General features: G+C 39.6%; 1 protein-coding gene across 1 annotated transcript in view; it reads right to left on the bottom strand.

Moving 5' to 3' along the window:
- PHLPP1 (PH domain and leucine rich repeat protein phosphatase 1) overlaps positions 1 to 26182 on the bottom strand; it is a 269089-nt gene that overhangs the window by 70790 nt on the left and 172117 nt on the right. Inside the window, exons 5-9 of the mRNA XM_025365542.1 lie at positions 13625 to 13771; positions 12773 to 13003; positions 5815 to 6017; positions 3737 to 3797; positions 960 to 1055 (exon numbers count right to left, since the gene is read on the bottom strand). Coding sequence (XP_025221327.1) covers positions 960 to 1055; positions 3737 to 3797; positions 5815 to 6017; positions 12773 to 13003; positions 13625 to 13771 — 738 coding nt within the window. The remainder of the gene's footprint in view (positions 1 to 959; positions 1056 to 3736; positions 3798 to 5814; positions 6018 to 12772; positions 13004 to 13624; positions 13772 to 26182) is intronic.

Here is a 26182-nt window from a genome sequence, read left to right as displayed (position 1 = left end):
ATACATAGCTAAAAATAACTGACTTCCTCTGTTCAGTGATTGGCTGAGAATGGTGGAAATAATAAGACCTGAGTTGAGGCAACCACAAGTAACTATATGAATTTAAGTTAATTGGAATTAACGAATACACAAAATTCAGTTCCTCAGTTACATTAGCCACAATGCAAGTGCTCAATAGCCACATATGGCCAGTGGATACTATACTGGGCAGCACAGATACAGAGCACTTCAATCATCACAGAAAGTTCTACAGGACAGCACTGAATAGACTCTTAGGGTTACTAACTGCATGGCTAGTCACTAAAAATTCACTAATATTTTGACCATGATTAGTCAACTTGAAAATATCTGTCTATATTTACAGACAATAGAAGTCATCATGTGGCTGTTTTGCAAATCTTGCCATTAAAGTGAAAATTATAAAATAAAAATGAGAACATATTTAAGAGTGAGAAGTTCTTGAACCTTCTACTCCCAAATTTCACAACAAGAAAAAGAGAATCTAGTCTAGTTTGCTCTTTCTAGGTTTCATGACCTAACCATCTTATTTCCCCCTCAAAGTTAAGGTCTAGGGAGAACAAAAGGTATTTATGTTTAAAGTAGACATATTAAGTCAACGAACAGAGGTGGAAGATTCTGAAAGACTTAAGATCCCAGAAGTGGACTAATCATATTGTTTGCTTCAAAGATTGTTTTTGGCTTACTTAAAAATTTCCACCAAGCACAACTGCCTGCACGGTTTTGAAAAGTCTGGCTGAGAGTCAAAGCCTCACTCTACTCCTCACTGCACTGCATGAAGAAAGTTTGTAACTTGAAGACACCACACGGGGTAAAAGATACCATATTCGTTTTTAAAGCAAACTCTTTTAGGCTTATGATACCAAGTTAAACACCGAATCAGCAATTTTTTAAATTGCTCATCTATTGTGAGATCCTCTCATTTGATCTGCAATACTCACCGGGCAGGAAGTTCACATATTTGATTATGGCCAATATCCAAAACTTCTAGCTTTCGGCTTTCACATACCCACTCAGGCACATTTTCTAAGCGGTTCCTAAATGCAAGAACATAAAATTGTTTGGTTGAATTTGGCCTCAAAAGTGGTTCTAAACTCAAATTATTACAAAGAATAAGTAAAACCTTAAATGAAATACCAAAGTATCGTGGCCATAAATCGAAAGAATATGTGGATTCGCTTTTCTCCAGAAGTAAGAAGAATTGTGATAGGGAGAAGAAATAAAGAAAAAGTAAGGAATAGGCAGAGCACAGTAGCTCACGCCTATGGGAGGATCGCTTGTATCCAAGAGTTCAAGATCAGCCTGGGCAACATAGCGAGACCCCATTGCTACAAAACATAAAAAATTAGCTGCTCATGGTGGCATGCACCACTAGTCCCAGCTACTCAAAAGGCTACAGTGGGAGGACTGCTGGAGTAGAGGAGTTCGAGGTTTACAGTGAGCTATGATCTCATCGCTGCACTCCAACCTGGGTGACAGAGCGAGATCCTATCTCTAAAAAAAGTTAAATTTTTTAAAAAGAAGGAAGGACATAGTTATATAATCTGTATCATCTCTAAAGTCTTGAAAAAAAAAAAAAGCCTGGCTCCAAATTGACTTTCCTAAAGGGTCTACAGACCTATGCCAATTTTAGGGAGAATATGTGTTCTACTGAAAATAAAAACACACAAAGTCAAATGGCATATCACAGTTTTAATTTCAAATTTATATTTTTTCCCTTAATATTAAAATATTTCCCAACTCCAGCTGTCATCATGAAAATATAGCCATGGATAAATGGGAAGGGAGAGAAATAGTTTTAAAATGGTGGCAATGAAAAGTTCACTAACAGTTAACTCGAAGAATTAATTAATTAAAAACATTTACTTGGGCACTAGATGGTAATTACAGTTACTATAAAAAAGAGAACTAGGCGGGGCGTGGTAGCTCATGCCTGTAATTCCAGCATTTTGGGAGGCCGAGGCCAGCAGATCACCAGAGGTCAGGAGTTTGAGACAAGCCTGACCAACATCGTGAAACCCTGTCTCTACTTAAAAAATACAAAAATTAGCTGGGTGTGGTGGCACATGCCTGTAATCCCAGCTACTCGGGAGGCTAAGGCACGAGAATTGCTTGAACCCGGGAGGGGGAGGTTGCAGTGAGCCAACATCGCACCATTGCACTCCACTTGAGGTCAGGAGTTCCAGACCAGCCTGGCCAACGTGGTGAAATCCCATCTCTACAAAAATACAAAAAAATTAGCCAGGCGTGGTGGTGTGTGCCTGTAATCTCAGCTGCTCAGGAGGTTGGAGCAGGAGAATCATTTGAACCCAGGAAGTAGAGGTTGTAGTAAGCCAAGATTGCGCCACTGCACTCCAGCCTGGGCAACAGAGCAAGACTCCATCTCAAAGAAAAGAAAAGAAAAGAAAAGAAAAGAAAAGAAAAGAAAAGAAAAGAAAAGAAAAGAAAAGAAATCTATTCAAGATATTTATATGCACCCATGTACGCAAATCCCATTCCTATACTGTTCCTATACTGCTCTTATTCAAAATGTGAAAATAACATTCAGGGTTGCTGGGGGGTTGGGAGGAGTAGGTGGGGAAAGAAAACTAGGTAATGTCTGATTTAAGTTAATTAAATAAAATTGTCTGATGGGTAGTTGTTAGGAAATGCAAGAAGCACTACTCAAAGAACTTTATGATTTTATAGTTATATATTTATAATAAAAATTTAACTGTAATATTTTCCCAATAACCAAATACTGACATGTCTTGCATAATTGTGATTCAGTATATTATTAAAATAGCTAAGCCTATGTAATCTCAAGACAAAAGGCAAAATTCTGTACAAGACAAATCATACAATAGTTGTGATTTAAAAGCATGGTGACTGTTAATAAACACACCAGAATTTAAGCACTGAAATGAGTTAACAGTTGTCACCTTGAGTGGGCCACAAACTCCCTATGTTTAGAACATTTTTGTGTATCTTCTTTGGAATTACCTTCAAAATGAGTTTCAATTTTATAATTCATTGTTAAAAATTTTTAAGTTTACTTCGTATAAATACATACTGTAGACACTGTCAAGTCTTTGTGCCTTTAAGAAAAAGTCTACTATAATATTTGTGGTAACTGCAATAAATATAATATACCGCAGAAGCAAATTACCATAGAAGGTAAAATGGTTAGCATATTCAAAAAGAAGCTACGAAAACCAAGCAGGTTGTATAGAATTTCTACTTTGATAGGCTTTGTCACTATTTTCTAAGAATTCTTAGCAAAGAGATATATGTCTAAACAAGGGAGGAAAGAAATCAAAAGAAATAAAGCACTTAAAAAATTAAATTATCCTAAGACTTGGCAGAGTTTAAAAAAATAAAAAAAAATTTGAAAATAAAAAATAAAATTAACATTACTTCAGGGAAAGACACAAAAATATGATTCATATAATGAAAAGAGTTATTAGAGCTTTAAGCCATATGGCCCTCAACTCACTCACCTTTCAAGTCCAAATCTGGTGTTCAAATTGGTGTGCACACTGACACTTTGATGCTCTGGTTTGAGCTACAAATGTATTTTAATCAACAAATATATATAATTTTAGAGAATAAAGTAAAAATCACTAATTTTTTATCATTTACTTTCAAAATATTAAAAAGTACTTGTGCATAAGCTCAGTTAGAATTACTAAATAATTTTCTAGTAGACTCTAGAGGGCTCTAAGACTTGACTTCTTACCTTGAAACATCCATGTAGGACAGATAATTTGGAACTGGGTAAACATCAAGTTGAACAAGTTCTAGAAAGGAAAAAAAAAACACAAAGACATTACTATCCAAATGACAGAGACTCTTTTTGTATGTGGAACATCATTACTGTGCTTTATTCTCTATTGTTTGTTTAGTTTAGGAAGTACAATACATCATTTGTTCAACTTTAAAAGTACAGAAAAGTAAAAAAGAACTTTTAATCACAAGATCTTCTTCAGAGATTGAAATAAATCACGCAGTCTAATTTCCTACTTCTTTTCTATCCATTTACTGTTGCTCTCTTATTGTTATGCAGGCTGTATTACACCTGAAGGATTAACCACGAGTGCCATCCTTTCAAAACCCAAGTGTCCTTCCATAAAACCAAATAATGCTTCTTGTCTTTTGCCCTCATCACCTTACTGAAACAGCACTCCAGTGGGTCACAAATGACTTATTTTACTTAAATCTGAAACTCTTCCTCAAAACTTTATGAAATATGACACCACCGTCCCCTGTAACTTTGTTTCTTGGGCAGAGTAGTTTGTAAATGTCCTTCTGCTTCTCTAAACAGTTACCAAGTAATTCACGGGTGTAGCTCCTATCTGGCTGCCCAGTTTGGCTCCAGCTAAGTGTGAGGGGTGTGTAAGTAGACCTTTGGTACTAGCACTCTCCTCTCTTCCAGTTACCTTACTTCCCTGGTTTCAGGTATCACCTCTGAGCAGATGAGTCTCAAATCAACATCTGTAATCCTGACTACGAGTTCCCATTAGCCCAAATGAAGCCCATCACAATAACTTGGATTAGTGGAGTAGTGGATTACCCTCAACCTTCTCCTATAAATGCATTCTGTACACACTCTTTTCACATTAACCACCTTAAAGCATCACTTCCATCATGTCTCCTCCACTTTAGAGTCTTTACCGGTTCTCTATTGCTTATTATACTAAGGCCAATGCTTCACTATCTGACTATAAGCATGCCTCTCCTAATTACATCTGTGGGTTCAGAATTCCCTATCTTCTCCCAACTGCCCAATAAGCCACATTCAGATTTTTTCTTCCTACTTCATTCCCACTGGTTATCTAAATCCTATAACCCTTCAGTGCTCAGCTAAACTGATTACATTAGAAAATATACCTATATGAGGTTTGGCTTGTTTTTCTGAGATAACAGTAATCACATTTGAAAAATCCTTCATCTTTCAGAGCTCGTGAGCTGCACTATGCATAAAACAAGTGCATGATAAACATATGTTCAACGTGCAGTAGTGAACACTTGTTTTCATTCAGTTTAATGACTGCAGGGAATTGAAACCTTCATCTTAGCAAACATATGCCCATATTACCTTTCCTTTTTTGGAACTGCCCTGATTTTCAGATTCTTAGAAAGAAATATTAAATGATTAAGACTCTTGCTTTATGGTGTCCTTGTGGGTATATCATTCTGGTTTATCTTTTTTAAATTATCTTTTCTTTTTTTTTTTTTTAGACAGGGTCTCACTCTGTCAACCAGGCTGGAGTACAGTAGTGTGATCTCAGACCACGGCAGCCTCCACCTCCTGGGCTCCAGCAATTCTCCTGCTTCAGCTTCCCATTCCCAAGTAGCTGGGACTACAGGCATGCATCGCCATGCCCAGCTAACATTCTGGTTTATCTTAAGGTGAGCTCTCTGTTAGTCAAACATGAAACTGGAAATCCTGAATGGAGTCAAAATAAAACTTCCTTTCACTCTCCAGTATTAAATAAAGGTTCCAGATTTAGTAATAAGGTAGTAAAGATCTCTAGATCTTGGTAATGTAGCCCACGAAATAGTTCTCTTTTCTCTCTTCCTTTAAGCAGAAAATCCAAATCAAAAGTGTGAGTAACTTACAGGCAAAATAAAATCTTCCTTTTTGATTCCTTGAAATAGTAAGTCAGCATTTTTGTTTTGTGACTTTTATTTTAACAAAATTTGAGCTGTTTTACTAACTACTTGAGCAAAGAACAATCAGAGAGGCAGAAATAATGATGCTGGGTAAATTATTGGAACCAAAAGAGCAACTTTGATGTGGCCTATGATACATACCATTAGAAGAGGCATAGAGTGCTTTTAGGAAATAGCCACAGATGTCTAATGTGACCAGTTGATTCCTTTCACAGTGTAAAACTTCAATGTTGTTGAAAATCATGGCATCTAGATCACCAAGTTTATTGTCTCGTAGGTCAAGCTGAGTAACATGCTGTAGAAAGTCCACTTCATCTGCTATCAGCTTCCTAATTATGTTCAACCTTGAAGGAAAAGGACATAAATAGAGACTACAATTAACTGCAATGCTAAACACCCTAATACGAGAGATAGCAAGAAAGAACTCAATTCTCTCTGTACTACAGTTCTCCATGATTTTTGGAATCTCAGCATCTGGCCTTGCTTAACTAGCCAGAGTATCTATTTTTAGCTACAATTCCAGGAGGTTTTAACCTTCACAATATATTCTGAAACACAAGTGACACCACTACAGCTGGGAGAGGAATAAGCACATTGACTTTACCTTAATTTACTTCTAGGGGGAAAATAATCCACTTAAGCACTGACTTCCAAAGAACTAGGAACTGACTTCCAAAGAACTGTGAAACTATCTACACCATACCGAAAAGAACGTAAGAAACAAAACTCAGAACAACTGTTATGCACATTACAATTACAATGAATATTGAATGAAGGAGAGAGGATGCATGAGCAGGCGGATGAGTAGGATGGAATTAAAGGTTGAGGCAGAAAAACAATAATGGACCAGAGTCACATAACAAATAAGAGTTGCACACTGAATGGGAGCACCAGAGATGGGAATGCAAGCACATGACTCCCAACTGCTCAGGACCAGGATGAACCACCAAAACTACCTCCATCTACAAAATACTGCTTGATAGAGTGAAGTGCAGAAAATCCTGAAATCCGGTATCTAAGATCTATTGAGAAATCATAGAATGATAGAGAAAAATGGGAATCAACACCTCTACGATGAAGCAAGGCACAGCGGAAAACTGGCAGAATCTCTAGCCATAAGAACTAGTGAGTTAACTGACTGAAGTTGCTGTGGATGAGCTATCAGAAAATAAGTAGTAATGGGGACTACGAACCAAAATAACAAAGACATATTTAGCTTCAAAAGGGAGAAAAATAGATGGAAATGTCAATTTCCAGTTTGTTAGGCTATGTCTAACTCCTTTAGAAACACACAATAAAAACCATCTACTTTCCATTACAAAGCCAGTAAAGTGCTGAGATGATGACCTTGACTAGAAGAGTATTAATATAGGATGGGCGCAGTGGCTCACGCCTGTAATCCCAACACTTTGGGAGGCCAAGGTGGGCGGTTCACGAGGTCACGAGTTCGAGACCAGCCTGGCCAGCACAGTGAAACCCCATCTCTACTAAAAAAAAGTATTAAAAATTAGCTGGGCATGGTGGCACGCGCCTGTAATCCCAGCTACTCGGGAGGCTGTGGCAGGAGAATTGCTTAAACCCAGGAGGCGGAAGTTGTGGTGAGCCAAGATCATGCCACTGCACTCTAGCCTGGGCGACAGAGCGATACTCCGTCTCAAAAAAAAGAAGAGTATTAATTTAAGTCTGGAGTACAGGAAAAAGTAGTTTCTCTGTAGTGAATTCCTATCTTTAAAAAAATAAAATAAAGCTATGGAAAATGAATTGAGAATAATATCCTAAAGCCACTGAAACACAAGGATGAGTTCCAGCAAAGAGCTGGGATTCGTCAACACACAAGCATAGCATATGGCCTTTTCCAATGTCCCTAAGAGGATGTTTTTTTGGCTCCTTCTCTTTTTTTATTCCAGGTTGTAAGATTTAAAAACTGGCCTTAACCCAGCAATCTGCCTATTTCCAAATGCTCACTAGATTACTAGAATGTGCACACAGAATGAAAAAGAAAAAACACATCTCATCTTGGGTACAACAGACTGCAGGAATGGAACAAAGGTCCATCTTCTTCCCAATCTACACTTCGAATAACCTTCAAAATGGCTTTATCATCTTCACTTGAAAAAGCCACACACAATTTCATTCAATTAACACAATTTAATGTATTAATACTAAAATAATAAGCGTTGGTTTAATAAGGAGACAAAAAAAATCTATAACAAAAACAAAGTTAATGTAACGAAAAGGAAAGTTAACATTTGGCTTAAGTTGCTAACTCTCACCATGACTGAAATACCAAGTTTTCAGGCTCACACAGTAATTCAGCTACTTAGGATGAACCATTTTATTATTTGTTTAATTGACAGATAAAACTGTACGTATTTATTGTGTACAGCATGACTTTTGAAATATATGTACACTGTGAAATGACTAATTCTAGCTAGTTCACGTGCACCATCTCACATAGTTATTACTTTTGTGGTGAGAATACTTTATATCCACTCTTAGCATTGTTCAAGAATACTATATATTATGGCATGGTGTGGTAGCTCAAACTCTGTAATCCTAACTCTTTGGGAGGCTGAAGTAGGAGGTTCGTTTGAGACCAGACTGGGCAACAGAGCAAGACCCCATCTCTACAAAAAATAAAAAATTAGCCAGCCGTGGTGGCACATGCTTATACTCCCAGCTATTTGAGAGGCTGGGGCAGGAGGATCACTCGAACCCAGGAGTTTGGGGCTGCAGTGAACCGTAACTGCACCACTGCATTCCAGCTTGGGTAACAAAGTGAGACCCTGTCTCAGAGAAGAAAGAAAAGAAGAGAAAAGAAGAGAAAAGAAAAGAAAAGAAAAGAAAAGAAAAGAAAAGAAGAAAAGAAAAGAAAAGAAAAAAAAGAGAAAAAACAACAATACAAACAAATACAATATATTGTTGACCACAGTCACCATGACATAACTAGGACAAACTATTCATTTATTTATTTACTTATTTATTTACTTATTTATTTACTTATTTATTTATTTATTTTAAGACAAAGTCTCTTGCTCTGTCACCTAGGACAAACTATTTATTTATTTGTTTATTTATTTATTTATTTATTTTAAGACAAAGTCTCTTGCTCTGTCACCCAGCCTGGAGTATAGCGGTGCAATCTTGGCCCACTGCAACCTCTACCTCCCGGGTTCAAACAAGTCTTCTGCCTCAGCCTTCTGAATAGTTGGGACTACAGGTGCATACCACTATGCCCAGCTAATTTTTGCATTTTTAGTAGAGGTGGGGTTTCGCCATGTTGGCCAGGCTGGTCTTGAACTCCTGACCTCAGGTGATCCACCTGCCTCAGCCTCCCAAAGTGCTGAGATTATAGGCATGAGCCACCACGCCTGGCCTGGACAAACTTTTTAAGAGGCAAAATATGACTAAAATTCCCTTCTGGCCAGGCATTGTGACTCATGCCTGTATTCTCAGCACCTGGGGAGTCTGAGGCAGAAGAACAGCTTGAGCCCAGGAGTTTGAGCCAGCTAGGCAACAAAGTGAGGCCCCTCTCTCCAAAAAATTTAAAAATTAGCCAAGTGTGGTAGTGTGTACTTGTCATCCTAGCTACACGGGAGGCTGAGGCAGGGAGATCACTTAAGTCCAGGAGATGGAGGCTATAGTGAGCTGTGTTTGTACCACTGCACTCCAGCCTGTGAAGGGCTACGGTGATGGTGACAACAATGATGACCTATGGCTTTGTTGCAGTAAGAGATGAATAAAACAAGGTGTTTTTCAACAGATTTCACAATTTAGTAAAGAGAGTTAAATATGCTTTATGAAATACAGGAAATACAAGTATGTGATAAGTGCCATGGGTGATGTATAAAATGTAGAGAATGGTTTAAAAAAAAAAAGAGGCTATGGAAAAGGAAGCAACTCATCTGATTCCCAAGAGTAGGCAGAATGGAACAGGTGTTCATGGGAGAAGAAAAGCAGGTGCGAGGAAGCAATGGAACAGCCTCTGCATCAAAGAAAACAGCACAGGGTAAGTTTCGTACCTGCCTGTATAGTTTCTGCAGGAATGCAGGGGATGTGAGGCTCTGGGCTACAAAGGTGGGTGAGGCAATTAATATTTACCAAGGACTGGACACACTAAGGACTAACACTGGGGCTGAAGGATAAATAAAAACAGTGCTTAAATTATCTATGGTGAAAGAGACCTATTTTCTAAAGTTGTAATTCATGACAGATTGATATATAGTACTCAACCCATATGCAGCTCACACCACATGCAACTCACTGTGCAAGTTTGACAACATCTAAATTAGTTGAGGTCGGGTGCGGTGGCTCATGGCTGTAATCCCAGCACTTTGGGAGGCTGAGGCAGGTGAATCACTTGAGATCGGGAGTTCAAGACCAGCCTGGCTAACATGGTGAAACCCTGTCTCTACTAAAACTACAAAAAATTAGCCGGTCATGGTGATGGGAGCCTGAAATTCCAGCTACTTGGGAGGCTGAGGCAGGAAAATCGCTTGAATCTGGGAGGCAGAGGTTGCAGTGAGCCGAGATCGCACCACTGCACTCCAGTCTGGACAACAAGAGCGAAATTCTGTCTCAAAAAATAATAATAATAATAACAATAATAAATAAAATAAAATATACTAGTTGATTCCCTGTACAACAAGAATCAACTCATAATGCAGTTGGATATTGTGGCAATGTCAAATCATTATACGTTACTAAAATATTAGTCTCAACTTCTGTACACATCTCATTGTGGAAAAGTTGCGAATAGTTCACTTGCCACCCACAGGTTGGAGGCTCACACATGAGCAGCTCAGAGATATAGCCTCATCCTCAAAGGACTCACATACCAGTGGGCTGAAACCAAATATGAGGGCTTGAATACCCTGAAGTAGAGAACCGCAGGCTCTGAGCAAAATTGTGCTTGCTTGGGAGGTTGCACAAAGGAAGCAAATGGCTCAGTTAGAAGACAACAGTCACAGTGAGAAGAAAAAGGAAGCAATGAAAGAGAGAAACTCGTGTAAAAGAAGAGCTGATAGAATCAGCCAAGAGTTGTGTGTCTGGAAGACCAATGAGGTGGTGTTGCTATCAGCAAAAACAGAAATCCACGAGAAAGAACTGGTTGAGTAAGAAAGATACTGAACCCTGTTTTACGTGTATTTGGTTAAATGTGTCAATAGGGAAAACCAAGACGTTATCTAGCTAGCAGCTTAAGTGGAACTGGTCTCAAGAAGTCAAACAAGGAATAGGGAAAGACTGGGGAATGATTAACATCAAGGTGAAAGGTGAAAATGAAACCTGAGAGTATATGCAACCACCAAGGCAGAAAACATGGAGAGAAAGAGAAGTGACCAACAAGTAACAGCCATACTTTGTACAAAGAGGAGAAAGAGAAGGAGAAGGAGGAGAGGGGAGGAGGAATTATTAATGATGCCACAGAAGAAATAATATGAAACTCAAAGAATATCAATACAAAGAAAACAATAATCACTTAATCTGATGTAACATTTCCATTAAGGGGGGAAAAAAAAACTCAACAAAAGTAGCCCTTTACTTAGAGAAACTAAGCGAGACTCTCCTTAAATTACTCCACTAGCTTTGATTTTAAGTATTAAGGCAGAATTAGGCTGGGTGTGGTGGCTTATGTCTTTAATTCCAGCACTTTGAGAAGTCAAGGCAGGTGGATCACCTGAGGTCAGGAGTTCAAGACCAGCCTGGCCAACATGGTGAAACCTGTCTTTACTAAAAATATAAGAACTAGCCAGGTGTGGTGGCAGGCACCTGTAATCCCAGCTACTCAGGAGGTTGAGGGAGGAGAATCTCTTGAATCCAGGAGGTGTAGGCTGCAGTGAGCTGAGATCATGCCACTGCACTACAGCCTGGGCGACAGAGACTCTTGTCTCAAAAAACAAAAACAAAAACAAAAACAGAAGCAAAAACAAAAACAATAAACAACAAATAAAGTATTAAGGCAGAATTAGAACAAATCTGATCTGATTTTCCCCTCCTCAGCTCAGGGGCAAGGAAGGAAGCAGTTACTCATGGTCATGCAACATTTACAGAGTGTCTAATGTCTATTCTGGTATTTAAATATCCTGTAGGTGATGTCATCTAAAAAGACTCAAGTTAGAACTACGAATCTTAAGAATTTATAAAGCTCTAAGATTTATTACTTGTAGACATTTTAGATTGATCTTACGTGTCAGCTAATTCACACCAAGAAAAATGTCTTCCTTCATGTACCAGGTAACTCGGAAATCATCTCATTCTTGTTACCTGAGGTCAGTGCAAGCCATTGTCCTTGGCTCTAATGAAGTTCTACCACTGATGGATGAATAAAATAGGGCTTAAATTCTGGAATATGAGGGTTTTCTAAATAGAAGGAACTCAGAGGCAAATAATGTAAACAATTTGGAAAGCAAGTTAACAAAGTGTTTAGAGTTCCTTATCTTGTTACATTCCAAGAAATTCTCAAAAATCAGATAAATTATAATTACTTTAACTTCCAAATTAAGAATTTTATATCTGCAAATTGCTAATACTTCCCTAGGAAGGACAGGTCTGATTCCTTTATTCTGAGGAAAGGTGAAGCTAAGCAATTCTTTGTGGGACTGGAAGGTATGGGTTTCCTTGGCTGAGCCATACAAATGGAGAAGAAAGGGAGCAAAAGGCGATGCTACTTTACACTGATGAAACTGAACACGCCTGAGTATTTGGGAGGCTAAGGCAGGAAGATCACCTGAGCCCAGGAGTTTGAGGCTAAAGTGAGCTCTGAGCGCATCACTGCACTCCAGGCGGGGCAAGAGAGCAAGGCCCTATCTCTTTAAAAACAGCAACAACAACAAAAAATACAAAACAAAAACAAAAAATAGCTCTCTCACTCAACTGGGTTCCAATTTGCAAAACAAAGACCTTCAAGACATACATCAGTGAGAAAGTCTCCAGTAACAGCAAACCCTACTATTAATCATAATTCTTCCCTCTAGGCAGAAATAGAAAAATGGGTCCACATTCAATTATCCAGCCTGTTTGACTTGGTCAATAACCTACTCCCCACCCCTGCAATATAAGCCAACAGCTCAAATGAGATCTATTTCTCAAAAATGGTTACCTTAGATCCACATGTTTAATGTGAGGCATTTTTCTTAAAGCCTGTAGCCTAAGGGTCTCCATACAGTTTCCGGACATACAAAGTTTATCCACAGCAGTCAATTTCTCCAATACTTCTGGAATGTCAGTAAATTCATTGAAAGAAAGACCCAGATAACTAAGCTGCTTCATGTTCTCCAACTCAGCAGGAAGGGTTTGGAGAAAGTTTCCATCCAACAAAAATGTCTGTAAGCTATTAGAGAAAACATAAGAATTACAAAGAGAATGTATAAATTTTACATCTTTATTATCAACATACAAGTTCCATAATGTAGATCATATTACCAGAAAATGTATTACTCTTTGCAAAATGCCTAAGGGCAGGGCCTGAGGCAATAACGGACCAAAGAGAAATAATCAGAGATAAGCATCTTAATCTTTTATTGAAAATGAAAATTATGACTAGCTTTCCCAATTTGAATAGGCTTAAATGGGAGCAACATGCGCTAACTGTGATATAAATTGATTCAGATATCCTTTGGGCTTTCCTTATTATTTCTCAAAATTAATTTCTAAGTCTTTGAATTCAATATAACTCAGAAAAATGAGAACATAACCCACATTCCATGTTTAGACATACTCATTTGCAGGGATCTTCAGTTCTAAACAAGAATATTTAATTTTTTACAAGATCGTAAAGAATACAAATCTAACACATGAACTCCATACAGACTATACAGTCCCTGATCTGTTGATTTGGGGCCAAGACTTACATGACCAACATAACAAGTTAACTAATCTCATGTGCTACACCCCCAATGCGGCTTCCCTGGGGTTTCTGGATATACCCGCCAGTGGGGTTTGAGGTACACACTTGTGCATCACTCCAACGGCTGCTGGGACCGATCGCAGGGCATTGCAGGACACATTCAGCTCTGCCAGGGTTGGAATACTGCAGACTGCTAGTGGGAAGTCCCCTAAATGATTATTGGAAAGATTAAGACTCTTCAACTTGGTGAACCTATTAAAATAAAGCAAAACCAAAAGGGAAAAAAGAGACAAATGTCACTAACATCATAATTTTAGCATAGCCTAAGAGATAATCTAGCCCAACTCCCAAATTCAACTGAAGAGGAAATGGGGGCCCCAGAGAGGTTAAGGAGCAGCAGCGCTGGAATGCACATCTGCTGACTCTAAGGCCAGTGCTCTACCTAAAATGTAAACATTCTATCTAAAAACAAACTTTTCCCTTAAAATAAGGTTGAATATTTCAGGAAGTGAATTCTGCTGGAGTAAGTTTTTTAGCAGTATCTCAATTAGCTTAATTAACACAGTGTAAATGGCCCCAGTGAAGGAGGAAAGGGACCAGGCAGAGCTGGAGTTAGTCCTTCTGGAATCTGTGCTGTTCCAGACAAGTCAAAAACTTCTGTTTCATGTTTCTCAAACCCAAAAGTGAAATAATAAAAACTTATCAAAACAATACTCTCTCTAAGGTAACCAGGACTTTGCAGTTCCAAATTTAACAACCAATTATCAGCTGGGCACGGTGGCTCAGGCCTGTAATCCTAGCACTTTGGGAGGCCGAGATGAGTGGATCACTTGAGACCAGGAGTTCGGGACCAGCCTAGCCAACATGGTGAAACCCTGTCTCTACCAAAAACACAAAAAATTAGCTGGGCATGGTGGTGCACGCCTGTAATCTCAGCTACTCGAGAGGCTGAGACACAAGAGAATCTCTGGGAGGTGGAGGTTGCAGTGAGCTGAGACTGCTCTCCTGGAATATATAGCCTGGCGACAGAGTGAGACTCTATCTCAAAAAAGAACCAATTATCATTCGTCGATCTCAATACAGTAATTGACTGATGCGGCTGACCACCCACCCTTCTTCTTAGCTCTCTTAAGCCCTCTTCTCCTGTATTAACTTCCTTTTCTTCATCTTTTCTTCCCCAACCCAAATTGAAGTAATCTTCATAGATAGTTTTTTTTATCAGTTTCATGCTCTCTCTACACTGTTTTCCTTGGAAATGTTTTGACTCCTATGTGAACAATTCTCTCAGTCCTGTCACATGCTGGCTCCTCTCCTGAGCTACCCCACATTTCCAGCCCAAAACTGAACTTACCATCTTTATTCCAAACTGGCACTTCTTTTTGCTCTATTTTTGTTAATAGCCCTTTCATTTTCACAGTTGCCCAAGCAACTTAAGCAATTAAAGAAGCTATCTTTCATTTTTTACTTCTCTGTGCACTCTTACATTTGGCCTATCAACGACCTCTACACCATCTCTAAATGAGATAAGAATCAGATCAGTGACTGCGTTATGCTAATTCCTTTAAAAATCACCCACATCTAATACTAGACAGTATGCACTCTGCCTAGAAGAGACACACACACTCCAAAAATAAACGCAATTCAACCCAATCAGCATATGTTAAGCTGTATTCTAAAGAGTTAAATAAAAGTTGATTCTAAAGGGAAAGTTGACAATGTACCTATTTGACAGGTTGAGTGTTACCTTGATTTTTAAATAATACCTGTTTACTTGGATGGCTGAGTATAATAGAATAGTATTTTTTTAAAAAATCACTTAGGAAAAAATTATTGCTAAATCTGAATAACCGTTTTTAAACTGTTTTATATTAGAGCCATCAGTCCTTCTTAAAAGAATGTTTATCCTCAGCCGGGTGCAGTGGCTCATGCCTGTAATCCCACCACTTTGGGAGGCCGAGGTGGGCAGATCACTTGAGGTCAGGAGTTCAAGACCAGCCTGGCCAACATGGTGAAACTTCGTCTCTACTAAAAATACAAAAAAAATTAGCCAGCCATGTTGGCAGGCACCTGTACTTCCAGCTATGAAGGAGGCTGAGGCAGGAGAATTGCTTGAACCCAGGAGACGGAGGTTGTGGTGAGCCGAGATCACACCTCTGCACTCCAGCCTGGGTGATAGAGCGAGACTCCATCTCAAAAAAAAAAAAAAAAAAAAAAAAAAAAAAAACCAAACAGCCTACCCTCTATTCTGATTATTTATAATCACCGCAAAAACACAAGCTAGAATTACAGTCTCTTATTCCTAGTCCAGTGATTCTAAAAGCATGCTTGGGGGACCCCAGAAGAGGTACCCGAGACCCTTTCAGAAGATCCATATGGTCAAACTATTTTTATAACAATACTAAGATGTTACTTGCTTTGTGCCACTTTCTTCCCCACACCTGTCACTCGTATTTCAGTAGAGTTCCAGACAGTACCTGCTTTTGTAATAGCACACCTGATGGAACACAGAAAGAGATATGAGAATCCAGCCAGATATTAAAAGAATCCCAAAATAGAAAACAATGACACTCTGGCCGGGTGCGGTGGCTCACACCTGTAATCCCAGCACTTTGGGAGGTTGAGGCAGGTGGATCACCTGAGGTCAGGAGTTTGAGACCAGCCTAGCCAACATGGTGAAACCCTGTCTCTACTAAAAATACAAAAATTAGCTGGGCATGGTGGCACGCGCCTGCAGTCCCAACTACTCAGGAGACTGAGGCAGAAGAATCACTTGAACCTGGGAGGCGGAGGTCACCAGTGAGCCACTGCATTCCAGCCTGGGTGACAGGAGCAAAACTCCGTCTCAAAAAAAGAAAAAAAAGGGCCGGGCGCGGTGGCTCAAGCCTGTAATCCCAGCACTTTGGGAGGCCAAGGCGGGCGGATCACGAGGTCAGGAGATCGAGACCATCCTGGTTAACACGGTGAAACCCCGTCTCTATTAAAAAATACAAAAAACTAGCCGGGCGAGGTGGCGGGCGCCTGTAGTCCCAGCTACTTGGGAGGCTGAGCCAGGAGAATGGCGTGAACCCGGAAGACGGAGCTTGCAGTGAGCTGAGATCCGGCCACTGCACTCCAGCCTGGGTGACAGAGCGAGACTCCGTCTAAAAAAAAAAAAAAAAGAAAAAAAAAACAATGGCACCCTTCTTACTATTTTTGTTTTGAAAAACTGTTTTTTAAAAAATGTCATTTATGTTAATATGGTTTATTACTGTCTAAATGAATTAATATACATTAAGATATTTCTTTCTTTCTTTTTTTTTTTTTTTTTGAGAAAGGGTCTCTATTGACAAGGCTGGAATGCAGTGGTGGGATCATGGGTCACTGCAGTCTCAACCTCCTGGGCTCAGGTGATCCTCCCACCTCAGCCTCCTGAGTAGCTGGGACTACATGCACGCACCACCAAACTCAGGTAATTTTTGTATTTTTTGTAGAGACGAAGTTTTGCCGTTTTGCCCAGGATGGTTCCGAACTCCCGGGCTCAAGCGATCTGCCTGTCTTGGCCTCCCAAAGTGTTGGAACTAAAGGCATGAGTTATCATGCCTAGCCTAAAATATTTCTTTTCTTTTCATGAGATGGAATCTAGCTCTATTGCCCAGGCTGGAGTGCAGTGGTGTGATCTCGGCTCACTGCAACCTCCACCTCCTGGGTTGCAATTCTCCTGCCTCAGCCTCCCAAGTAATGAGATTACTCTACAGGTGCCCAGAACCACGTCTGGCTAATTTTTGTATTTTTAGTAGAGACAGGGTTTCACTATGTTGGCCAGGCTGGTCTCGAACTCCTGACCTCAGGTGATCCTCCCGCCTTGGCCTCCCAAACTGTTGGGATTACAGGCCTGAGTCACTGCACCCAGGCTATATTTCTTAGTTTAAATTTGTAATTCAGCAAATATCGATACATATAATTGACATAAATAAAAGTTGCTTAAGGGCCTCAATATTTTAGAGAGCAAAGGAGTTCTGAAATAAGATTGCCATTTAAAACACAGTACATCCAGTTAAATTTAAATTTCAGATCAACAATAAATATTTTTAAGAGTATGTCCCAAACATTACATCATGGAGCACACTTACACTGAAAAAAGTTATTCAATGTTTATATGAAATATGAAATTCAAATTTAACTAGTGCTTCCTCCCCTAGGCCCCTAACCTAAATCTGGCAACTCTATCTGATACAAAATGTTTATCCTAGGCATCCCAGATGAAACTGCTGTTCTAATCCAAACAAAAACAGCATTCCACTTTCTAGATATTTTTCCCCATTTGAGAGAATGGGCCAGTTTAAAAATTTGCATGCAATTAAATTAACTCAAAAAAAAGTTCCTCTAGGAAGAAAAATATCCACTAGACATTATCCAACATAATAGAGCACGGAAACTTTTCCAAAGTGGGGAACAGAAAGATTGTAGAGCTAGTAATTACTCAAGATGAGAAATGAAAGCATTAGCTTTTGGAAAAGCATAGGTCAATAACTTGGGGGGTGGTGGTGTTTAATTCATTTGTGCAAACAAATTTACTAGGATATCACTCCTGAGGATAAAGGAAAGCAGCAACATGCTGAATGAGTAAAATGCAGTTAACAAGTTTTAAATGGAAAAGAAGGCTGGGCGGAGTGGTTCACGCCTGTAATTCCAGCACTTTGGGAGGCCGAGGCAGGTGGATCACTTGAGGTTAAGACTTCGAGACCAGCCTGGCCAAAATGGTGAGACCCCACCTCTACTAAAAATACAAGAATTAGCCGAACGTGGTGGCGGGTGCCTGTAGTCCAGCTACTCGGCAGGCTGAGGCAGGAGAATCATTTGAACCAGGGAGGCAGAGGTTGCAGTGAGCCAAGATCATGCCACTGCACTCCGGCCTGGGTGACAAAGCAAGACTCCGTCTCAAAACAAAATAAATAAATAAAATAAATAAATAAATAGAAAAGAAAAGAAAAAAAAAAAACTCTTAACAAGTGTCTCCCATTCATTTTATGTACATATGAACATTGTGAAAGTGATAATGGCCACCACCTCTAATTATAAAGAGAAAGAGAGAAAACCATTCTCTGCATCAGCTAAATAAGAAAACACTACTAGATTTATGTAAAGAGAACTGCCCTCAGTCCTAGGTGCCAAGTGCCCCCTACAGAACAAGGAATTGGGGCACCCTTTCCCTAGAGCTGCAAGGTCCAGTATAACACAAGTGCCAGGTAGCACTGAGCACCTGAAATGGGACTAGTCCAAATGGAGATGTTCTTGAAATACAAAATACAGAGTAGATTTCAAAGACTGAGTACAAAAAAGAAGAATGTAAACTATCTCATTAACTTTTTAGAACTGATAACAATTGATACATTGGCTTAAATGAGGATACATTATTGAAATTATATGTGGCGCATATTATATTCCCATTGGAGAAGTGCCCTCTCCATACTAAGAGTAAGCAGGAGACTGGAATTCCTTACCCTGCATACCAACCTTGCCTCTAGAGCTTGTGTGGGTTCTTCCCTGGGTTCATCCTCCCACCAGTGTGTGCACCCATGTGCCCTAGCACGGGCAGAGGTTGGACATATGGGTTGCAGTGTCCACACCCCTGTTATGGTGAGGAACAGAGCTGGAGGAGGGAAGAGAAGAGGTGGGGTCGCTGGCCCAGCTCTGCACATGTTATCACATTCAGTGCAGAATCCCTGGGAGTCTGAGGATTCTAAATTGGAATCTGTGCTTCCAGGACATTACTTTTATATTTGACAAGGTAGGGGGAGAGAACATATTTTACTTAACAGTTTCTTAGCTCGGTTATAACTTAAATATTCAGATATATGGTATGTGGCTCTCCATTTATACTTTTACCCTAGACCTATAAATTTTAAGAGCTGATTCTGACTTAAAAGTATCCTCAAAGTCTTGCTCCTTCTCACTACATTCTCCACCCCCTTTGCATTCCTCCCTGTGCAGCCAATCCCCCAAACTCTTCCCAGAGAAGGACATGGTATTCAGCAGAGACTTATCAAATAAAGCATAGATTGTTTCTGAGAACTTAAGTTCTTGATCAGAGCGTATCAACCAACATCAACTAGTGGTAAGTACCCCTTAGCCTTCTTAGAGTTCCACTTTTCCTTTCTAGATGTGGAAAGCAGTCAGATTACAGGACATTTGCAGATCCAAATACACTTTCAGGGAAAGACAGAGGGGGAGGTCCACAGAGAATTCACTTCCCTCGAGTATCTGAAATGAGTGAAACACATACTTGGAAGCAATGTTTAAGTTATGAGAGATAAGAGATCAAAAGGGTGAATGGATGACCTTTCCTCACTTTACCTTCATTTAAAAAGAATGAAAAGGAGACAGCCAGGTGACAGCACCCTAGTATAGAGGAAAAGTCTAGAAATCTCTGTCTCTGTAACAAAATATAAGACTTTCAGATCTGCCATAATAGGTAAGCCAGGTATTTTCATTAATTAATTCATTCATTATTTTGAGACAGGGTCCACTGTGTCAGCCAGGCTGGAGTGCAGTGGTGTGATAATGGCTCACTGCAGTCTTGACTTACCAGGCTCCAGCAATCCCACCTCAGCCTCGTAAGTAGGTGGGACCACAGGTGTGCACCACCACGTCCAGCTAATTTTTGTATTTTTGGTAAAGACAGGATTTCTCCATGTTTCCCAGGCTGGTCTCAAAGGCCTAAGCTCAAGCAGTCTACCTGCCTCAGCCTACCAAAGTGCTGGGATTATAGGTGTTAGCAACCACACTTGGCCAGGTAAGCCAGATAAATGATGAAATGCACACAGACCAGATTCCAAGATAAAATTGGTTTTAGAAAGAATATATAAATATATATACACACACACACATACACACACATTTTGTGAAATATTTTAAATAATTTTATTTTAAACTAATATTTCAGTGCTACCATTGCATTCAGTGAGGCTACAGATATTTCTTCATAGCTGTTCAACGTAGGTAAGTGGAAGAGAATCAGAGCATCACAGAATTTAAGATTACTAAAAAATATTTTAATGATGATTGTACTAACTACAGTGGTCAGTTTATAATCATAGCCAGGGACAATTCTACTTGATGCTTTAAAAGGACAAGAAACCTGTGGCTTTTAAAAAACATCATGCCTGTAATCCCAGCATTTGGGAGGGCAAACAAAGGAGGGAGGACTGTTTGAGCCCAGGAGTCCAAGACTAGCCTGGGCAACACAGGGAGATCCCATCTCTAAAAAAAGTAAAATAAAATTAGCCAGGCAGGGTGGTATGTGCCTGTGGTCCCAGCTACTTGGGAGGCTGAGGTGGGAGGATGGCTAGAGCCCAGAAGTTGAGGCTGCAGTGAGCTGTGACGGTGCCACAGCACTCCCGCCTATGCAACAGAGTGAGACTCTACCTAAAAAAAGAAAAAATAGGCCGGGTGCGGTGGCTCACGCCTGTAATCCCAGCACTTTGGGAGACTGAGGCAGGCAGATCACGAGGTCAGGATATCGAGACCATCCTGGCTAACACGGTGAAACCCCATCTCTACTAAAAAATACAGAAAATTAGCCGGGCATGGTGGCAGGCACCTGTGGTCCCAGCTACTCAGGCGGCTGAGGCAGGAGAATGGTGTGAACCCAGGAGACAGAGCTAGTAGTAAGCCGAGATGTGCCACTGCACTCCAGCCTGGGTGACAGAGTGAGACTCCATCTCAAAAAAAAAAAAAAAAAAAAAAAAAATATATATATATATATATATATATAAAAGAAAGAATGAAAATAAAAACAAAAGGAAAATCCCCATGTTGAAACTTAATCCCCAATGTGATAAGAGACAGGGTCTTTAGGAGGTAATTAGGTTATGAGGGTCTGTCCTTACAATTGGGATTAGTGCCCCTGTAAAATAAATTGAAGCGAGCTGCCTTGCCCTTTCAGCCACGTGAAGACACAAGGAGAAAGTTGCATCCTTGAAGCACAGAATGAGTCCTCACCAGACACCAAACCTGCTGGTGCCTTGATCTTGGACTTCACAGCCTCTAGAACTGTAAGTAATAAATTTCTGTTGTTTATAAATTATCCATTCTGAGGTAAATTGTTATAGCAGTCCAAACAGACTAAAGCAGTGGATATACCTTTCTTTTTTCTCATGTGTTACTGAAAAATGAGAATAGAAGGGGCCTTTGAAGTCATTTTCTTTAATTTTCCAAGCTCATAGATTAAAAAAAAAAAAAAAACAAGCCCACAGAAACTGTATGACTACTGCATGCAATTATGAATCTACTGCCTTTTGATGTCATTACAACTTTTCATCTCTCCTCCTCCTCTTTTGTTAAAGCTTATTAAAGAGTTTAATATAAATAAGTATCTATCACTCATAATTCTAAGCCACAGGTCAAAGAATGGCCTTAGAACAGCACTATCTTACCGTTCTCATTTTCCCCTACCAAGAGTAGCATTATCAGTAATGGAGGACAGTGAATATTCTGAACACTGTATTTACATTCAAACCAATTCAAGCACAGCCCAGTGCTCCCAAACTACTCAACAACCTGAAAAGACTGACTTCACTTTCCAGGACAAGCAGTATGTTTTAAAGAAAGAAATATAACTCAGGTTCATTTGTTCTACAATATAGAGTTCACACTACAGAAAAGAAGTTAACATTTATGCAGCACATAATCAAGAGTAATATTAATGATTAAAATGAAGTTACTTCAGTCACAGTATTATATTTAGCAAATAGCAATGAGCATCACTCAGGTCTGACTTACTCCAAAGGCACACTTTTAGTTATTGATACCAAGTATCACAGAAAAGCACAATCAACTAAGTATACTTAATAGAGACAGAAAACTATAATTGTAGTATGTCTGCAAACAAACCTGAAGTCTCTTTCAAACTAGGTATCCTAAGCGCCCTATAACAAAGTGCAAAGGCCGGTGCCATGACTCACACCTGTAACCCCAGCACTTGGGGAAGCTGAGGCAGGAGGACCACTTGAGGCCAGGAGCTTAAGACCAGAGTGGGCAACACAGCGAGATCCCATCTCTACTAAAAAAATTTTAAATTAGGCCGGGCGCGGTGGCTCAAGCCTGTGGTCCCAGCACTTTGGGAGGCCGAGGCGGGTGGATCGCGAGGTCAGAAGATCGAGACCATCCTGGCTAACATGGTGAAACCCCGTCTCTACTAAAAATACAAAAAACTAGCCGGGCGTGGTGGCGGGCGCCTGTAGTCCCAGCTACTCGGAGGCTGAGGCAGGAGAATGGCGTGAACCTGAGAGGCGGAGCTTGCAGTGAGCCGAGATCGCGCCACTGCACTCCAGCCTGGGTGACACAGCGCGAGACTCTGTCTCAAAAAAAAAAAAAAAAAAAAAAAAATTTTAAGTTAGTTTGGTGTGGTGATGTGCACCTGTAATCCTAGCTACTCGGTTAGATCACTTGAGCCAAGGAGCCTGAGGCAGTAATAAGCTGTGATCGTGCCACTGTGCTCCAGCTGGGGCCACAGAGCAAGACCCTGTCTCTAAAATAAACGAATTAAACAAACAAACAATGTGCATGACTGTTTGCCAACGGTGGGGTCAAAGTGGGGACAGGGAAAAGATGGTAGAATTAAGCTGATACTATCACTATTAAATTACTAACACTGCTTTAATTTGTACTTCCTACTATATTTACATTATAAAATGAAAATACAGTAACAATGACATTGTACATTTAGACACAAAATGTGTTAAACTATCTAGGGGTGTGATCTACTAGTGTTCCTATCTTTTCCTTCCTTTCTCCAATTTCATAGCCATGACTAATCAATGGCAGAGCCAGAACAGCAAACCTTCAAACTGCTATTGAGAGAACAGAGCAATCGGTTCCGTCCCTGTATTTTCTTAGTTTCCCTTTTAATCTAGACAACAGTAGACCATGTAAATGTATCACTGTCTACACTTGACTTTCAATGGAATTTTCCCCCAGTTACTAAATTTTGAGGTGTAATCTTCCAAGTTACTCCCTTAAGCAAATTATTTAACTCTATAAAAGGGAAGAGTGTTTAGTTTCTTAATCAGAAAAGTTTAAATGCACCAAATTCATGCATCCAACTTCTCTACCTTTATTAGGTAAACATAAAATTTTTGTTTTGTTTTTGAGACGGAGTCTCACTCTGTCGCCCAGGCTGGGGTGCAGTGGTGTGATCTCAGCTCACTGCAAACTCCACCTCCCAGGTTCAAGCAATTCTTCTGCCTCAGCTTCCGGAGTAGCTGGGACTACAGGTGCCTGCCACCACGCCCAGCTAATTTTTGTATTTTTAGTAGAGACAGGGTTTCACCATTTTGGCCAGGCTGGTCTCGAACTCCTGACATTGTGATCCACCCACCTCGGCCTCCCAAAGTGCTGGGATTACAGGCATGAATACCGCACCCAGCCAATATAAAGGTTTTTAAAACAAGTAAACCACGGTTCAACAAGCTTATTTGATTCTGGCCTCTAAAAAACTAGTTGGGAGTCAATGCTCATTAGAAAATGAAGTGGAGCCATTTTTATCCAAGGGCACGAAAGAAAAAAAAAAGCGCCAATGTTTTACAGTATCAAAGTTGAAAGAAATAAACAAATATACAAAAATGCTACCAATCCTCACATACTTCCTCCTTCTAGGCTTGTTTTGTCATAAGATGTGCTTAATCTTTTTCATTTTCTTAACATGTATTCAATCTATCTATACTCAAAAATGTACGTACAAAGCTATTTTTGCATGTGAGCTACAGGGAATGGCTATATATGCTTGTACATATTTAGGAAATAAAATCAAATAAACAGCATGATGACTATTTGGAGACACAGTATTAATTAGCTTTAGATATATCTAAGTCTTGAGTAATTTTTCTTCCAGGAACTAGGGATAGATACAATACACTTGAAAACTTGACTAAAATAACAGTATGATGGAAGTAGTTGTACTTTTAAACCTATTCCAAATGTGCTCAAAATGGATGTCACAAGTAACACCCAGGAAGAGAAAACCATACTTGTTTTAGGCAATGATTCTAATAGAGAGAAATCAATATTATTCACCACAAATGGGTCAATTAAAAAGACTCCCTAAGTAAATAAATTTCCATTTCTCAGTAACAGACCGTGTTTAACTTGTTTTTTCCTCTGTGGGGCACATGCTAGCCCACTTTGGAAACTATGAGGCTTCAGTGTTAAGCAATGAAGGAGCTGCTCAACGGCTGGACTTGTGAGCCTCACTCTGGGCCTGTCCCCTACTTTGCATCAATTATGAAAAGCAGGATCCCTAATGGCCAGGCTGTCAGTGCTCTGTAAGACTTTCTTTTAAGAGAAAGATTTTATTTGATTACCAAAACAAGAATGCTCTTTTTAACAGGGTGAGTCAAACTATAGAAGCATATAAAGAAAAACTTAACAGTCTCTCCCACTTCATTTCAAATCCCACCCTCCTGAGATAAGCAGTGTCAATAGTTTGGTCTATATCCTTCCAAAGCTTTTCCTCCTTACAGCTGCATAAATAGGAGATAGCCCCCTCCACATTTTTTTGAATGAGATTATACCACATATATTTTTTCTACAAATTGTTTACTCACCCAATACAAACAAATCATCTTACTGAGTCAGTACACAAAAACCAACTTAATCTTTTTGACAGCTGCATAATACAAAGAGTACAAATGTACCATAATTTATTCCGTTCGTCCACTGATTGACATTAGGAGTACTCCTAGTTTTTCTGCTGTTACAATTCTGCAAGAAACATCCACTCATGTATCCGGTTGTGCATCAATAATTTTACTTTACAGTACTTATAGGTGCCTAATAGGCCTTATCCTTAATTCTGAAATCCAAGAGACTCTGAAAATTGAAAGATTTTTAATTGACTCACGTGGTGGCAAAAGCTGATCTGAACTGATGTGAATATCATTTGATCTCTCTAGAAATATGAATGTGTCTCCTTATGGGGTGCTCTCTCAAACCCTGCTGGAGGTGTTACATAACGTACAGTATATGCACCATGTTATCTCCATTTAATCTGAAAACACAACTGTCCTCAAGAGTTTTGATAAGGGACTGTGAACCTATACTTCTAAAAGTATAACTGATGGCGCCAAGAGTATGTAGAGTTTAAATATGTACTACAAAACTCCAAAAAAAAGTTACAGAAATTCATACACCCATTCAGTCATGTAAGAAAGGGTCCCTTTACCCAAGCTAGCACTTAATGTTAGCATCTTTTCAACTGTTGCCAATCTAATGGGCAAAAATTACATAGGTCGTTTCAATTTTTATTTTTCAGTAAAGTTGAGCTGCTTTTTGCAAAGAAGAAAATGGTAATTGCAAATCTTCTTTGAGATACACGTTCATATCCTTTGCCCACTTTTCTATTGGACTGTTCACCTGCCACTTAGTTTGCAGGCATTCCCTGAATACCACCTGCCGTGTACTGTCAAATGCTACAAACACGTCCTGCCAGCCTGCTGTCGGGTGTTTCCCACTCTGTTCATGGTGACTTTTGGCACACACTATTTTTTTTTTTTAATTTTTATTTGCTCAAATTTGGCAATCTTTTCCTTTATGGGATCTTTGTTTTTAATGTTGCTCGAGAATGTCCTCTCACTCCACCCAAAGTGGTACAAATGTTCTCTTAACGTTTCCTTCTAACATGTAGAT

Source organism: Theropithecus gelada, chromosome 18 (assembly GCF_003255815.1).
Source record: "Theropithecus gelada isolate Dixy chromosome 18, Tgel_1.0, whole genome shotgun sequence".
Classification (NCBI taxonomy): Eukaryota; Metazoa; Chordata; class Mammalia; order Primates; family Cercopithecidae; genus Theropithecus; species Theropithecus gelada.
This window is presented reverse-complemented; position numbering and strand designations above follow the sequence as displayed.